Source organism: Pan troglodytes, chromosome 16 (assembly GCF_028858775.2).
Source record: "Pan troglodytes isolate AG18354 chromosome 16, NHGRI_mPanTro3-v2.0_pri, whole genome shotgun sequence".
In the NCBI taxonomy this organism is placed as follows: domain Eukaryota; kingdom Metazoa; phylum Chordata; class Mammalia; order Primates; family Hominidae; genus Pan; species Pan troglodytes.
The window spans coordinates 25,650,937-25,667,159 of record NC_072414.2 but is presented as its reverse complement, the minus strand read 5'-3'; the positions used below and the strand labels follow the sequence as shown (position 1 = coordinate 25,667,159).

At 42.9% G+C, this 16,223-nt stretch overlaps 1 protein-coding gene across 9 annotated transcripts in view; it reads right to left on the bottom strand.

Annotated features, from left to right (window-relative positions):
• Window positions 1-16,223, bottom strand: part of RYR3 (ryanodine receptor 3) — a 563,725-nt gene that overhangs the window by 127,703 nt on the left and 419,799 nt on the right. For 7 of the 9 annotated variants that reach the window (XM_016927886.4, XM_016927893.4, XM_016927892.4 and 4 more), the window contains exons 45-50: window positions 15,276-15,387; window positions 12,988-13,108; window positions 10,452-10,621; window positions 7,764-7,984; window positions 3,139-3,229; window positions 876-1,016 (exon numbers count right to left, since the gene is read on the bottom strand). In XM_016927886.4, coding sequence (XP_016783375.2) covers window positions 876-1,016; window positions 3,139-3,229; window positions 7,764-7,984; window positions 10,452-10,621; window positions 12,988-13,108; window positions 15,276-15,387 — 856 coding nt within the window. The remainder of the gene's footprint in view (window positions 1-875; window positions 1,017-3,138; window positions 3,230-7,763; window positions 7,985-10,451; window positions 10,622-12,987; window positions 13,109-15,275; window positions 15,388-16,223) is intronic. The other 2 variants (XM_016927887.4, XM_016927891.4) reach the window with 1 other exon arrangement.

The following is a 16,223-nucleotide window of genomic DNA, read 5'->3' as shown; positions in this document are numbered from 1 at the left end:
TACAACTGGAGAGGGCACAGTAAGCTGTGCCAAGCTCTGCAGTAGCTGATATGGGTCATATGTTGACATCATCAGCAGGCTGCTCAATATCCATCACTCTCTCTTGAACCCAGCCAGAAATGAATTTCAGTCAAATGGCATGGGGTTGGGAAGAGCTTTTGATCTGCTTATACTAGACCAATGAAATCCAGGGGTAAAGAAAATTTAAGTGCAGGTGAACAAGCTATGTGCATGTTCTAGATTTCTCTAGGAAAACCAGACCTACTCATTTTCTACCTTTAAAGCTCCTGACCTCACAAGCTGGGTTAGGGGAAGTGGAGCAAAGTCTAAGAGTCAGAGCTCTACTTCAATCACACCGTTCAGTAAGGCCTGGGATTCAGAGGCTCTCAGTTCTCACTCGAAGCCTCCTCAAATGAGTGCTTGCAAAGAACCTCTCCCAGAATGGCTTAAGGTCTTCTGGAAATCCCCTGTCCCACCATCACAGCAGATGTCAGGACTTTTCCTCTTGGCTCGAGCCTAGTGAAGGTTGGCAGGCAGGAGCCACACCAAATCAGGGGGAAACGAATGGGGAGGTAAGACATCAAAGACTGACATCAGATGATCTGTGTGGAATTCACTCTGGTAGTCACTTTCCCTCGTACAGCTTTGTGAACGTGAAAATTTATTCAACTACTCTGAGGCTTTTCTTCACCTGTAAAATAAGGATTTTGAGAGTTTCCATTTCAGAGAGATGGGCAAGGATTGGCGTAATACGCTTGTGAAGTACTTAGCACAGGTCCTGGCAAATGGAATGCTAAACAGATGATGGCTGTTATTATCTGTAGATGCTGGAGCACTGAGATGCTCTCTTTTTGTTCAGGAAGTACTGTCATTACCTTATGGGACAGCGAGTCAAAAATCCCCCAGAAAATCTTCTCCGTTAGGTGCAGCTCTTCTTCCACAGCTAGCCCGTAGCTCCCCCATCCTGAAGGCAGGCAGTAATACTTCCAACACTGTTCATAGTGATTCGTTAGAAGCTGAGAGGTGCAGAACAGGACAGACCAGCGGGGTGGCATAGAGAAAGTCCACAGGCATCAAAAACATGCAGGAGAGAATCAAGTAGTAAGCAGAGATCATGAGAATGAAACATGCGAAACAGCTGGGCTGTCTACAAAGAGGCCCTTCAAACACCGCTGGGAACAGTCTGCTCTCTGCCTAATGAGCTTGAGCCTGAGCGGATCTGCCTGATTAATTCTTATGCCTCCTAATGTGCCCCCTAGCAGTTACTAGAAAATGGAGAGGAGCCATTTCTAGTTCAAACCAGAAAGTGCTACCTTCTGAAAGTAGCCACTGTGCGCTGTTCTAGCCAGTCAGGGGTGGAAATAATTTCTTCTGGGACCTTTGCTTGTAATTCTGGAAGATCTTTGGGGGATGCTGATATGGGGAGAGGATGGTGGGCTGCAAGTCGTGGGTCTGAAGATTTTCTCTTATCAATCACTACCCGTTGTTTCCTTGCCCCCACTCCCCGTGCCCGCTCCCTCTCCCCTCTCTCACACCCCAGTGACTTTACAGCAGTTTCACATCTTGCCAGTAGAGGGCAGAAGTTACCAGTAATGTTTCCATCCCAGCAGGTGTGATCCATGTCCTCCAAGAAAAATCCCACAGATTTGAGAGGTAAAAGTGAGCTTATTGAGTGATATCAATAATGCCTCTTCAAAGCCAGTATCCAGCTGGCAGCAAAGGCTTGCAGAGGAAGCAATACCAAATTAAGATGGTAATACTTTAACTATGGTTTTCAGTTAAAGTATTTTTTTGAGAGGAAAACTGGGGCTGCTAGAGAGTAGAATTAGCCCTTGGAGGACTGTGGAATCTCTAAGAACATACAAACGTTTTCTGCCTGGCATGGAGACAGGGGATTGAACTAAAGCCCTCTGGGAATTCTTGTTATCACAGTAAAATGCTGCCTGAAATGCTTGCTTGGACTATAAAGAAAAGTGCTGTTAAAATCATTAGGTAGGATTTTCAGGTGTGGCTAGCCATTGCTAACACTTTTGCATATGGGAATATGGCAGGTGCCTCAGAGATAAAAGATAAAAAACACTGTCTGCTTGGGTGGATGACTGATTCTGGTGTCCTCCCACCAGGCCCAGATGCCTCCAGTGATAAAATATTTGTAATTTATGAGAAAACCAGAAACAAGACAATAAAAAAAAAGGGAAGGCCAGGCATGGTGGTTCACACCTGCTGTAATCCCAGCACTTTGGGAGACTGAGGAGGGAGGGTTGCTTGAACTCGGGAGCTCAAGGTTGCAGTAAGCCATGGCTGTGCCACTGCACTGAAGTGTGAGTACAAGAGCGAGACTCTGTCTCAAAAAAATAATAATAAAAGAGAGGGGTCTGTGGTCTTTTTGTTAAGAAAGAGAGCCAGGCGCAGTAGCTCATACCTGTAATCCCAGCACTTTGGGAGGCTGAGGCAGGTAGATCACTTGAGGTCAGGAATTTGAGACCAGCCTGGCCAACATGGTGAAACCCCATCTCTACTAAAAAACAAACAAACACAAAAAAATTAGCTGGGCATAGTAGCATGTGCCTCTAGTCCCAGCTACTCAGGAGGCTGAGGCAGGAGAATTGCTTGAACCTGGGAGGTAGAGGTTGCAGTGAGCTGAGATCTCACCACTGCACTTCAGCCTGGGTGACAGAGCAAGACTCCATCTCATTTAAAAAAAAAAGTAGAAAACAAACAAACAAACAAAAAGATTTCTTACAAAGAAGAAAAGCACAAAACAGTATGGAATAGAAAAGGGACATTTTAATCAATTTAATGAAAAACCACAGGGCCTTCAAAGCTTTTTGAGATGAACACATTCTGAAAACCTAATTACACTGGGGAAGCACAAAATCTAAGTCCCCGTATTAACTGCAGCTAAATATCAAGCAGTCAGTGGAAAGCAGTTAAAGAAAATTGGAGCAATTTTCTTCAACCTCGGCATTCAAGAAAGGACTTGGTTTTGTGGGATGTATCTTGTTAGCTAACCATCAACTTAAGGGAGTAAAACCCATTTAGCATGTATTTTTCCTTCTAAATTGTGAAGACATCACATATTACAAGGCAAGTTTCCTGTGCAATAGACTGTATTTCTGTAACAATAGTGATGTTTACCTTGAGAGGCATTTTGCAGTATTCATTGAGTTGCGGCACATCAAAAACGAGGCGTCGCAGGAGTTGCTGTAACATGGAAGGCCTCAAGTGACTGCAGTATGAAATGAGAAACGTAGATGAATAAAATGAAAACATAAGAAAAATAATAAAGGAGGAATGAAAGAAACACTGAACAATAAGCATATTACAGCCAAGCCCCAAAACAGCTCCTAATACACAAGATCTCGGATAAACAAGAGTAGATGATGAAACACTTGAAAAGAGTACAGTTAAAATTCAGAAAAAGAGTGCTAATGAATTGGGATACCCGAAGTGGAATTCTAATTGCTATGTGACAAAATGTTCTAGGATATATGCATACTCAAAATATAGTCACTGATTATGTGCAAAGAATATAACAGAAAGAAGGTGCAGTTCATTTTCTAGTCATCTCTAAGGTCCCCTGAACTCTGCAGAGGGAGAAACTGGCGTTGAGCAGCTGCACAGGTGGAATCTGAGGCCACCTACTGGTGTGATTTGAAGAGATCTTTAAAGCCCTCTGCCTTACGATCTGGGCCATGAAATTCTCACTACTGGAATCATTTGTTTGGGGTAAGGCTTTGTTCTCAAAACAACTCTGTTAATAGGCAAACACAGTAACTATTTAAAGAATAATCTATCAAATTACAGAGTTCATGGCACACATAAATTTTGAGGTAGAGAAAGGAGAGACAAGCAACACGAATTTTGCTTTTTTTACACTGCCAAACTTTGAAAAAAACCTAGTGGAACCTATGGTTTTCTCCAGAGAAAGGTGTACACACATAAACACAATTTGGTATATAAGTTCAGCTCATGAATCCCTGGATTTTTTCCACTATTGCCTAAGGAGCTACGGAGGTAAAGCTGACACCCCTTTGTTAAATGTTGGAATGCCAGGGAAGAAATCCTTGGAGCATCTACAATAAGAAGGATGTATACAGATGGAGAACAAAAGTCGTCTGTTTCACAACTGTTTCTGGAGCTGGCCTTGTGATAAAAAGCCCCGGGGTGAAAATACACAGCAAGTAAGTAGCCTTGTCTCGGAATCCAATAGTTAGAATGCAAAAATCACTCAATGTTTCAATTATTCAGCTAATTAGCAATTGTCACCTAAGATTCACTAACTTGAATACAAAGAGTGCAATAAATCTGTAATTCTGTGAATTCCTGACTTACTAAAATAAACAATGAAAAAACCTAGTTAAGTATCAGTTTGCCTGCTACATCTAGAGCTCAAGTGATCAAGAAGAAAAGCTCTAAAAGTACAGTAATAGGGCTGTGAGCTCTACTTTTTGTTTGATGTAAAATTCTAATTTCTCGGCCAGGCGCGGTGGCTCACGCCTGTAATCTCAGCACTTCGAGAGATCAAGGTGGGGTGATCACCTGAGGTCAGGAGTTCGAGACCAGCCTGGCTAACATGGTGAAGCTCTTTTTCTACTAAAAATACAAAAAATTAGCCAGGCGTGGTGGCGGGTGCCTATAGTCCCAGCTACTTAGGAGGCTGAGGCAGGAGAATTGTGTGAACCCGGGAGGCGGAGTTTGCAGAGAGCGGAGATGGCACCACTGCACTCCAACCTGGGCGACAGAGCGAGACTCTGTCTCAAAAGAAAAAAAAATTGAATTTCTCCAAAGTCTGATTCTTTAGAAATATTTGCAGCTCAAATCAGTCTCACCAATGTGACTTTGTTATTAGGAAACAGCTTATGTTGGGAGGCAGGGGTCCTTGGTTGATGTGGTTTCTAAAATACACCTGGAGTTCAGCTCCAGCAAAAGGTGGAACACGATCGCAGCTGTTATTGATGCATTACCAACCAATTACAAATTAAAGCTGATGGAAACGATTTCTTTTTGTGTAAACTCATTATTTACTCCATTTTCTACCGTTAAGAAAATAGAGGCTCATAAAAACAAATAATGGGGCATTAATCTTCCTTTTGAAGCAGCAAAGTGCAAAACCTAGGTACCTCATTAATTCCTGGAGGTTAATTGGTGTGTCCACTGAAATTTGTCTCTCTTGAAAGATCAAAAATATTCTAATTAGCTTAATTGTCTGCCAGTTATCATAAAAATCTTGTGTTGAATGAAGCAGTAACATAATATTAGGCCTGGTTTTGGAAGGAGATCTCTGGGAGAAAACCCTTTTTGGGGCCTGGGTCGAGGCCTCCTTCCCATCAACCAGCCTTTACTCCCCACCCCAAGAAAATAATACTATGCAATGACACAGCTTGTTCCATAAAGCAGTTAAAGCCTGTAGGCCTTAGACAATACAAAGACAGTAAATACAGCTTCATTTTAAAAAGCATTTTAAACATAGTGATCATTGTTATATTTGAAATATAAGCATGAGATTATCCTTTTTACAACATTTGAAAACTGTTTTGTAACAGGCTTGATTTTTCAGAGCAGTTTTTCGTTCACAGCAAAATTGAGCAAAGGGTACTCAGAGTTCTCATATATCCCTGGCCCCATACAGGCACAGCTTTCCCCATTATTATTATTATCCCCCACCAGTGGCACATTTGTGACAACTGATAAACTTATATTGAAACATCGTTATCACCCAAATTTCATAATTTACATTAGGGTTCACTCTTGGTGTTGTACATTCTATTGGTTTGGACAAGTATTTAATGACATACATCCATCATTATACTGTTTCCACTGCCCTAAAAATTCTCTGTGCTCAGCCTGTTCATCTCTCCCTCCCCCAACCCCTGACACCACTGATCTTTTCACTGTTTCCTTAGCTTTGCCTTTTCCAGAAAGCCATATAGTTGGAATCATACAGCATGTAGCCTTTTCGGATTGGCTTCTTGCACTTAGTAATATGGGTTTAAGGTTCCTCTATGTATTTTCATTGCTTGATAGCTCATTTCTTTTTAGCACTGAATAAATTCCATGGTCTGATGTACCACAGTTTATTTATCCATTCGCCCACTCAGAAACATCTTGATTGCTCCCAAGTTTTGGCAATTATGAATAAAGCTGCTACAAGCATCTGCATACAGGTTTTTGTATGGACATAAGTTTTCAACTCATTTGGGTAAAAAAACCAAGGAGTAAGATAGTTGAATCATATAGTTAAGAGTATATTTAGTTTTGTAAGAAACTGACAAACTACTTTCCAAAGTGACTATACCATTGTCACTCCCACCAGCAATGAATGAGAGTTCCTGTTGTTCCACATCCTTGTCAGCATTTGGTGTTGTCAGTGTTCTGCATTTTGGCCATTCTGATATGTGTGTAGTGCTATCTCATTGCTGAGATTACCTTTTGGTGTGATGTTCTACTCACATCGATGTGAGGATCGATGAGTTTTTTTTTCCAGGTAGCCCTAGCTCCCCAATGCATAGTAATTTCATCTGTGATTAGAGAAGAACTCATTCAACAAGAAATCAAGACCATACTCAGCTGGCCCCTAAAGGGGGAAGGCTGTTGATCCTCTCTCTGGAGTGACCTACAGCAGTGATTCCTAATCTGGACTACATATTGGAATCACTTGGGAAGCTTCAAAGGCCAGAATCTTGGGTCCCATCCCTAACAGTTTTGACTTTTTGGGCTCGGATGTGGCCTGGGCACTGGGATATTTATTTCGTAACTCATCAGGCATTTCTGATATGCAGGTGAGAAGGAAAAACACTGGCTGAAAAATAGCAGATCATAGTCTTGGCCTGTGCTGCTAAGACCTGTTGAAAAGGTCGTCTTCCTTGGATTCTACCAGACTTGACTTAGATTCCTGAAGACCCAAGGCTCTTGGGGTGACTTTACCTTTTGTCCTCAGCTGGCTCTGATGCCCATCTGCAGTCATAAAAATTATTGCCTTTAATTCCCCACTGTGACTGGAGGTTTTCTCTTTCATTTGTTGCTGGTCTTGGGCGGCCTAGAGGTAGGTCGCTTTTTTTTTTTTTTTGAGATGGAGTCTTGCTCTGTCGCCCAGGCTGGAGTGCAGTGGCATGATCTCGGCTCACTGCAAGCTCCACGTCCCAGGTTCACGCCATTCTCCTGCCTCAGCCTCCCGAGTAGCTGGGACTACAGGCGTCTGCCACCACACCCGGCTATTTTTTTTTTTTTTTTGTATTTTTAGTAGAGATGGGGTTTCACCGTGTTAGCCAGGATGGTCTCGATCTCCTGACCTCGTGATCTGCCCACCTCGGCCTCCCAAAGTGCTGGGATGACAGGCGTGAGCCACCGCGCCCAGCCGGTAGGTTGCTTTTATTCACACTCAGAGTCTGGCTTCTATGTAAGATATGCTCATGTAGAGGACAGACACGTCTGCTTCTGGCTCTATCTTGAGAATGAAGAGAATGAAGACAGCCCTTAATCTGAACAGTTTAGGCCTGAAATAGTCTTCTGGTCCATCAACCATAATGGGTAAAGCCTAAGCTGTGCCCTCTCCCTTCCCCAAAGGGAAAGATGAGCCTCAAGGAAGAGCCTGTGGCAAATAGGGGAGCCAAGCACATCCTATGAGATGTCTGGGGGAGGGCTGGTGTATGACAATGGCCTGGAAGCTTCCTTAGACTAGACCACCAGTTTTTAGATTACATAGGAAAATGCAGTTGACCTGGATGCATACACAGAAGTAACAACATAGGATATGTACTTACTTGCAAATGGCAAGCAAACATTCTTCTATAGTGTCCCTTTGTGCTTTGGTGAGGGAACGTCCCTTGGATAGCCTGTATATTGTCTGCAGTGTGGAATCAATCAGAGAGGTGCAGTGTTCTGTTCCGGCAAAGAGAGGGGCACATCTTGTGAGGAGCGGGAGCACAGCAGAACATATATACCTATTTAGTGCAAGCGCAGCCTCTGTGGTGCTTAGGGAAACCTAGAGAAAGAAGATTGGGACACAGGTTAATTGCCCTGAGGAACAGAGCAAAGCTGGCTCTGCACAGAGTTCCCATGTAGCAAGCTGTGGGAGCTTATATATGTCCACGTTGCATAGCAAGGCAGTGAACAACTTTCTACCTTATCGGCAGTTCTATTTTTCTTTTTGCATTTTCAATGAAAAAAAAAATCAAGTTAAAAGAAAGAACAAAAAAAAAAAAACACACACAAAAAAAATCATAACAAAGGCTAGCTGGCTCTAAGTCTTCCCAAATGATCCTATAAATATCTGTTCCCTTCAAAAGAATTTTGAACTCATTAAAATCAGCTGATGGCCAGTCTAACCCAACATTTTGATGCTTGCAAAGTCTAGTTGCCAGGATACTACATTACTATTCTGGTTTTCGCTCTCTTTTCTCACCTACCAGGGACTCACACACTGTAATTTTACAACTGTAAGATTAGTGAATGGTTATAGGCCAAGCAGTTTCTCAAATTCACCAGTTTTGTGAAAGCGAAAGTGGAACTCTGACTCCTTTCAGTTAATTGGTGAGCGCTTCGAGCAATTCACAATCAATACTGACATTAGAGTAGACCCTACTAAAGGGAACCTAACTCTGCATGGGCAACGTGGAAAAGGAACAGAAACTTGGGACTCCTGTACAACTCTAACATAGTTCTTGCTTACAATGCTCTTTGATGTACATTTAGACGGATGAATGGAATACAAGGAAAACCCATTTAGTGACATTAAGTATAGCCAAAGCATGCTTTACCACCATCTTTGAAAACTATAGAACTTTCGAAAGAAACCTTGAGATCCACGGAGATGAAATATTGCCATTTCCTGTGATTCCTGCAGTCATTCTATCTGTAACATACTTTGTATAACTTATGATTTGAAAAACCATTTTCTTTGAACTATATACATGTCTCATTGTTCCTATAAATTATCTAAATTATCAAGTTTGTCTCCTAGAAACTTCAGTAATCATGCTGGGAGAAACAGCTAATCTTTCACATTTATCACTTTAATATACAGACTTAAAATGAGAAAGGACAGAGCTTTGATTTCAGTAGATTATAAGTTTTCAAAAGAGAATGCATGAATGTCTATGTGTTAATGAACTGAATATAACACCTTTTTGTTGTAGATGGTGTTTGGACAAACATGTGATTGAACACCAGATACTAGAACAGCATTTGCTGTTTATTTGATTTATAAAAACATTAAATTATTTGATCAGGAAGCTTGGGGAGATCCCATGAGTTAAGAAAATTATTTTTAAAATCAAATAATTTATAGAAAAGTTCAAAACAACAGCAGTGGCAGAAGCATTGTTTTAATTATTCACAAATAATTATTCACAAATAATTATTCATAATTATTCATTATGAATAAAAAATTATTCATTGTTTTATTATATCAAAACGTTGGGTTAGACTGGGTTATTCAGTATTAGGGATCACACACCCTAATACTGTCATATATACCATTTATCATCACCATACCACACGTGGGAATGAAGCTCCCACTCAGGTTGGGGCTCATATTTCTTTCCATTTCTGGATAACCCATGCAGGTGGAATCCATCCAAGTTAAGGTATTTGCCGCTGACAACCCATCACAGAGCTCAGATTTCTATCTCTGTTGGACACCAGGTGGAGCCTTTGAGAAACGTTATAACTAAAAACAACACTAAACTGGAAAGATGTTTTTTAGACTTACGCAGATCTAGTTTGTCTTTTCTCCTTGGACCTATGACTCCTGGTGTACCTTTTTCTGCTTAGTTCTGACTTGTGGCATCTCGTATCTGAGCTTTGTAACTCTAGGGGCCTCCTCTCTTGATGTTTGTTGATGGTGAACTACCTTATCTATCTCACCCTTGATTTCCAAACTTATATTTGCCTTTGTCCTCTTGTATTGACCTTCGTCAGGCCCCTGGCTTCAGACCTATCCATCCTGGTGGTCAGTACATGAAACTGAGAAGTGAGAGTGTGAAGAGTAATGTCAGCCTATAATGTTGCCAGCCAGCCTTTTTCAAAGGCAATAGAGACATGGTCTCACCAGAGGGTGATTTTGTCCCCCAGGGGACATCCGGTGATATCTGAAATTGATTTTGGCAGGGATTCGCGGTGAACTGGGGTGCTACTGATATCTAGTGGGTAGAGGCCAGGGATGTGGCTAAACGTTCTACAATGCACAGGACAGCCCCTTAACATTTACTGTCAAGGTTAAAAAAACTCTGCAATTGAGGGAGTTGGATTTGGGGTCAAATTTACCTATATCTAAGTCTCTGGCCCAATAAATTAAGATCTTCCATTTCATGATACCTCTATTTTCTCACCCATTAAAGTAAGCTAGTAAAATGTAATTGGTGAGTAAACAGGAAATATTTGCTTCTAAGTCCAACATTACTAATTTCACAATGATGGGAACGATAATTTTTGTTATTTTTGCAACTTACTGTATCTAGAGAGGCAGAAGCTCTTAGGTCAGGTAAAAATCCAACCTCCAGCAAGTGGAGCAGAAAAGTTTGATCCTTAATGCCATAAACGCGGTCCAAGAACAGCACCATAGGTGCCTTGTGGTCAGGGCAGAAGTTGGCCGCCATATCTGGCTCACTGACCGACCCATCTGAAAGACACACAGAAAACGTAATTTCCCTTTTTCTATCTCCAAAGTCTCAAAAGGTAACACAGAGCTTGTCTGTCTATAGCTTATTCTCCCTATAAGGGACAAGAATTTTGGAAAAATACAGATTGAGCATCTCAAATCCAAAAATCTGAAACCTGAAATGCACCAAGATCTGAAACTTTTTGGGCGCCAACATGATGCTCAATGGAAATGCTCTTCAGAGTATTTTGGATTTTGGATTTTCAGATTTGAGATATGCGACTGGTAAGTATAGCGCAAATATTGCAAAATCCAAAAAAATCCAACACGCTTCTAGTCCCAAGCATTTAAGATAAGGAATACTCAACCTATACAGTGCTGCGCTGAAGGCAGCTTGTACTTTGTTGAAAAGCCAGTTTAAAATTCCAGCCAGTTGTTAAACATGCTCATTATTAAAAATTAGAATTTACAATTAAGTAGATATTTTAAAAAGGTAACAAATACTAGAGCTCATTACTTCCTAATTATTTCACTGCAAACTATACTCTTGAGGTTTTTTGCATCAATTGTATTTGTGTGTTAGGAATACAATCTAATGGTGCGCCATGTCCATTTTCTTCCCAACTCTGTGTTCAGTGACATTACATTGGTGGCTTGAAATTGGCCATGGTGAAAAAGTTTATACTACACAAATGGGCAAATGCGAGGAATCAGGGCTCGATTTATTGCTTTGTTGATTTGAAACATAAGTGAGGGAGAAAACATGAATGAAGACAGATTGTTTAATATGTCATGTCTGTAGTTATTACATCATAAATAGAATAAACTTCGAGGACATACTGTTGCAATATTTGGAAATAATCGTCTGATTTAGGTGAAATGTAAATCAGGTCATCCAAGAATTCTAATCCTAATCAAGAGGTTCAAAGGTGAAGTGGGGAAATACTATGAAGAAAATAAAAACTGCTTGAGCTGGAGAATAAAGACAGGATTTCGAGTGAGGATAGAAAACAATTTCCTCTTCCTGTTTTCTCGACACTAAAAACTAGGAAAGAGGACCCCCAAATGAGCACGCTATAGCCACAGCATATTTAAATACTGTACCGGAAAAGTGTGGGACTTCATAAGGAACCCTGAGAGGACAAAAATTAAGTCCGAGCCAGCCCAGACTCTCGTCCTGCCCAAGAATCAGCGTCAGGTTCCAGCAGAGCCAGAGAGAAGGGGCCTTCCAGACTGCAGGCTGCGGCCTCTCCTGCCCTGTGTACCAGGCGGAGCTGAGCCTGAATGGCTGAAATTGACTTCCTCTCTCACGCGTGCCTGGTATGGTGGGATATTAGTTAGTGTTTTGTGTTTGGGAAACACTGAGTTCAACATCTATTTGCTTTATCTTAAGTTTTCTCAGAGATGTAATCATTTTACTGTGATTATACTAATGTGATGTATTCCACAGCATTTCCTAAACTTATTTGACCCCGGGCCCCTTATTAATATGCACACCTATTAATATCTCCCACAAAAACCTTCTGTGGAATATCAGTTTGGGAAACATGACAACGGTTGGAATCATATGTTTTCAATTCTTCCATTAGCCTGGATAATGGATGAGGCAACTCAGAGAAACAACACTTCGAGGAGAGTATAAGTTTTGCAAAGATAACACTGACTGATGTCAAATGTCACAGGTAGCACTGGGGGAAAACACTTTTATGATCCTCAGCCATAAGGCATGCGACTGTGGCTGAAGACAGGCTGTGTGGGGGCCCGTCTGTGCCCCAACTGCCTACACAAGCTGGGGGACCCAGGGGAAAACGAGAAGGGAGGCCGTGGTGAGAGCTTTTGCTTGTCCCATTCCATCAGCCTCCCTCAGAGGGTTGGCATGCTCATAGGAGGACAGCAAGGTCTGTCTGTACCTGTGGGACACAGGGTACAATTGTCTTGACACAGACAAGAGAGCAGATTGAAGTCATTACTTCCGAATTATTTCACTATGAACTATGCTCTTGAGGTTTTTTGCATCAGTTGTATTTATGTGTTGGGAATACAATCTAATGGTGTGCCATGTCCATTCTCTTCCCAAATCTGTGTTCAGTGACATTACATTGGTGGCTTGAAATTGGTCATGGTGAGAAAGTTTATACCACAGAAATGGGCAAATGCTAGGAATCAGGAGTCGATTTATTGTTTTGAGATTGCTTCTTGAGAAGATGAGAGCAGCTGGCTAGAGCCTAGAGGAGAAAACTCATCACAGGAAAAAGAGTGAGGCACTTGCCCTGTGCAGTCTGCCCTGCAAGTCAGGGCCTGGGGGCCACTGTGCTGGGGACAGAGTCCTGCCCCGAGCCAGTGGCTGCTGGGAGACTGCTGCTGCAGCCTGCAGTCACTCCCCTTACCTTTGTTGAGGGAGGGCAGTTTCAAGGGGATGCTGATGATCCCAACCAGGTCTTCTGTGGGGACCAGGGAGCGCAGGATGGACCTGATGCGGATGGCTTCCCCCTTTCCTGTCTGGATGAGCTGGAAGATAGGGTTGAGAATGACATTAGATAAGTGAGGTTCCCACACCTCCCTCTACCCCACCTCCAAACCTCTGGCAGTAAAACGGCTTAAGGGCAAGGGTCCATTTCTATGTTTCCCTAATTGCTACAGACACTTGTGGCCACAGGGAAAGAGGAGAGTGGCCTCTTGGTTTTCCAGAAGAGGTGCTACTGATGAAATAACTGACTAAAGACATTGCTTGATTCCTTTGCTGTTATTAAAGTGGCCATGAGGTTGTGGTATCAGGTCCCAGGAATAAGTACATGGCCTGCTGGTGGCTTCTCAATGTGACTGCACTGCCGGAAGTGCTCAGTGGCCATGACAGAAGTGTTGACAGTGTGGCCACAATGCCAGACTCTAGAAATCTGTTTTTTTTTTTGGGGGGGGGGGATGGAGTCTTGCTCTGTCACCCAGGCTGGAGTGCAGTGGCGTGATCTCAGCTCACTGCAAGCTCCGCCTCCCAGGTTCACACAATTCTCCTGCCTCAGCCTCCCGAGTAGCTGGGACTACAGGCGCCCGCCACCACACCCGGCTAATTTTTTGTATTTTTTTTTTTTTTTTTAGTAGAGACGGGGTTTCATCATGTCAGCCAGGATGGTCTCGATCTCCTGACCTCGTGATCTGCCCATCTCGGCCTCCCAAAGTGCTGGGATCACAGGCGTAAGCCACCACTCCTGGCCTCTAGAAATCTGTTAAACGTAGAAATGGCTTATGAATTTCAATTTCTAAGAGTTTGATTAATGCTGGGGATGACGACTGGGCAAAAAGGGTGTAGAGAATGTCAGAGAGAACTTGAGGGGCTCAGCGGAGTTATCCCGGCTTGAGTAGCCTGATCCACCCTGACACTGATGGGCCAACCAGCACGTACAATGGTGTGCATGCATATCCCCCTGCACAGGCAGTCTCTGGCGGGGTGTAGCAGGCGTTCAGCTGGGAACTGAATGTCATAGGGTCAGACTGTCCCCAGGTGGGCTGGATGGTATGCTGAGATACGATGCTTGGTGCCACCAGGGAAAGGAGAAGGCCCGCCCACGCACCCTGGTGCCACCTCCATCTCCAAGGGTAGAGAAGAGGTGGTTGGTGATGATGGCATCCTTCCCTCACCACTGATAGGGCAGGACCCACAGGAGGGGTCCTAAGAAGGGATGTGTGTGTGTGTGTGTGTGTGTGTGTGTGTAAGGTGTTGGAGCAGAGAGGCAGTAAGGAAGGAAGAATGGGGCACTGCAGATGGGGCTCTGGTGACTGAGCTATCCCATGCTGCCTTCTTGAGAAGCAGCAAACTATAATGTGCTTTCTGATGTGATGAGAGGTGATCAGGAAAGCTAGAGTGTGAACACACAGGGGTCTCTGACCCTCCCCACCCCCGCCAAGACTGTAGAACACCTTAGTGTTTTCTGGGCTCCCTTCCAGGTTTCCTGGAAGGCACAGAAATGGAAAAACAGGCCTAAGTGGGTAAGGGTCCTTTATCATAGTAGGAATTGGAATCCTAGGAATTCAGATCAGCCTCCCTTATCAAGATTTAGAGTTGCTTTTCATAGGAAAAGCAGCTATTTCCTCTCTTATGATGTCAGACCTTATATGAAATAAGGCTTATTCTTTCAGCCCTCAGTAGAGGTGAAAAAAGAAAAGAACATACTTTCTAGTTCAAAACTAGAAGTCTGAGAAGACATCTCATAAAATAGAACCATCCTTTTGTGATGTTTGCAAACTCTACCTCTGGGGGAAAAATTCAAACACCAACCACAGGAAGAGTCTGCCTTCCTGGGGCCTAACGCCACAGTCATCAGGAAAGGGATCTTCTACATGGAGCATCCTGATGGCCATGATCCAGAATCAAGTTGCTCCCATTTTGACCAAATTGAGGCATGTCAAATGGGAGGCTTTTGAAATAAACTGTGCAGAGGACATGCTCAACTAGTGCCACAGAGAAATCACACAAGACACGGATCTGCCCGGGAGTCCCTCCCTAGAAAGCAGCAGAGTCACGTATCAGAGGTGGAAACTACTTTTGAAACTAGCTAAAAGGGACCTAGAAAAAGGCATGTTAGCAAATGCCAGAGACAGAGGAAGAAATGAGGTTCAGGAAATCTATAGTGTTCTTGGCGTAGGTTTCTCAAAACTGTTCTCTGGAAGCTGTATCACTTACGTGCATTTCAGGAGCACAGCGGCCCAGTAGATCTATAAGGGCCGAATAAAATGACATGATTGCATTGCCCATATGCACGATTTCTTCTTCCTCTTCATCGTCCTCCGTGCTGCTGAGAGAACCAACAGAGGGGAGGTGTGAGGAAGGTTGGCAGGCACTGCCACGCTGCGAGACATAAGCTGCTTGATATGGAGGCACTCTGCTCTTCTTGCATATCATACATCCTTTCCCTTGGAACCTCGTCTTCCTCTAGAAGTTGACAAAGTGGTTTCATTCATTAAGCTCAAGGAACCCAAATTTTTGTCCATGACATTCACAGGATTCCATGAATCTTAAGGCATGAGTACCGACATGAGCTGATCATCAGACCATAACTCCTACCAACCATTCATTCCCTTTTCCTCTCTGTGAGGGGAAGATACATGGAAAGCACATTGGACCAGGAGTCAGGAGGGCTCAGTCCCTGTCCTGGCTCTGTTGCTAATAAGCTATATGACCTTGGGCCTCAGTTTTTTTCTCATGTTGCTTGAGGAAGTGGCGAAAGCGTATGTGTAGGGTCCTTTCCAGCTCTACCAGGTCTGATGACAAAGAAAAAAGCCAACCGTCTAAAGAGTTTCTGCTGCTGGGTTATGCCCACTCTCTAGATTCTACGGTCTAACCTAAAGGCTGTGCTAAAGAAAGGGACATGATCATGAGACTTGATAAAGGGAAAGTAAGACAATCAGACAATCTACCAACTATATCCTTAACATTTAAATAACAACATTACAGTGCTGTGACTTTTCACATTTTGCAGCTGGTTTATTTATTTATTTATTTATTTTTAGAAGTCAAATCAAAACACTTTCTTAATTAGTCCTCATGCTTTCAGAAGAGGAAGTGGAGGCACTATCTGTTTTTACAAATGAGGTATGGGACGAGACACCGTGGGACAAAATACTGAAGGAA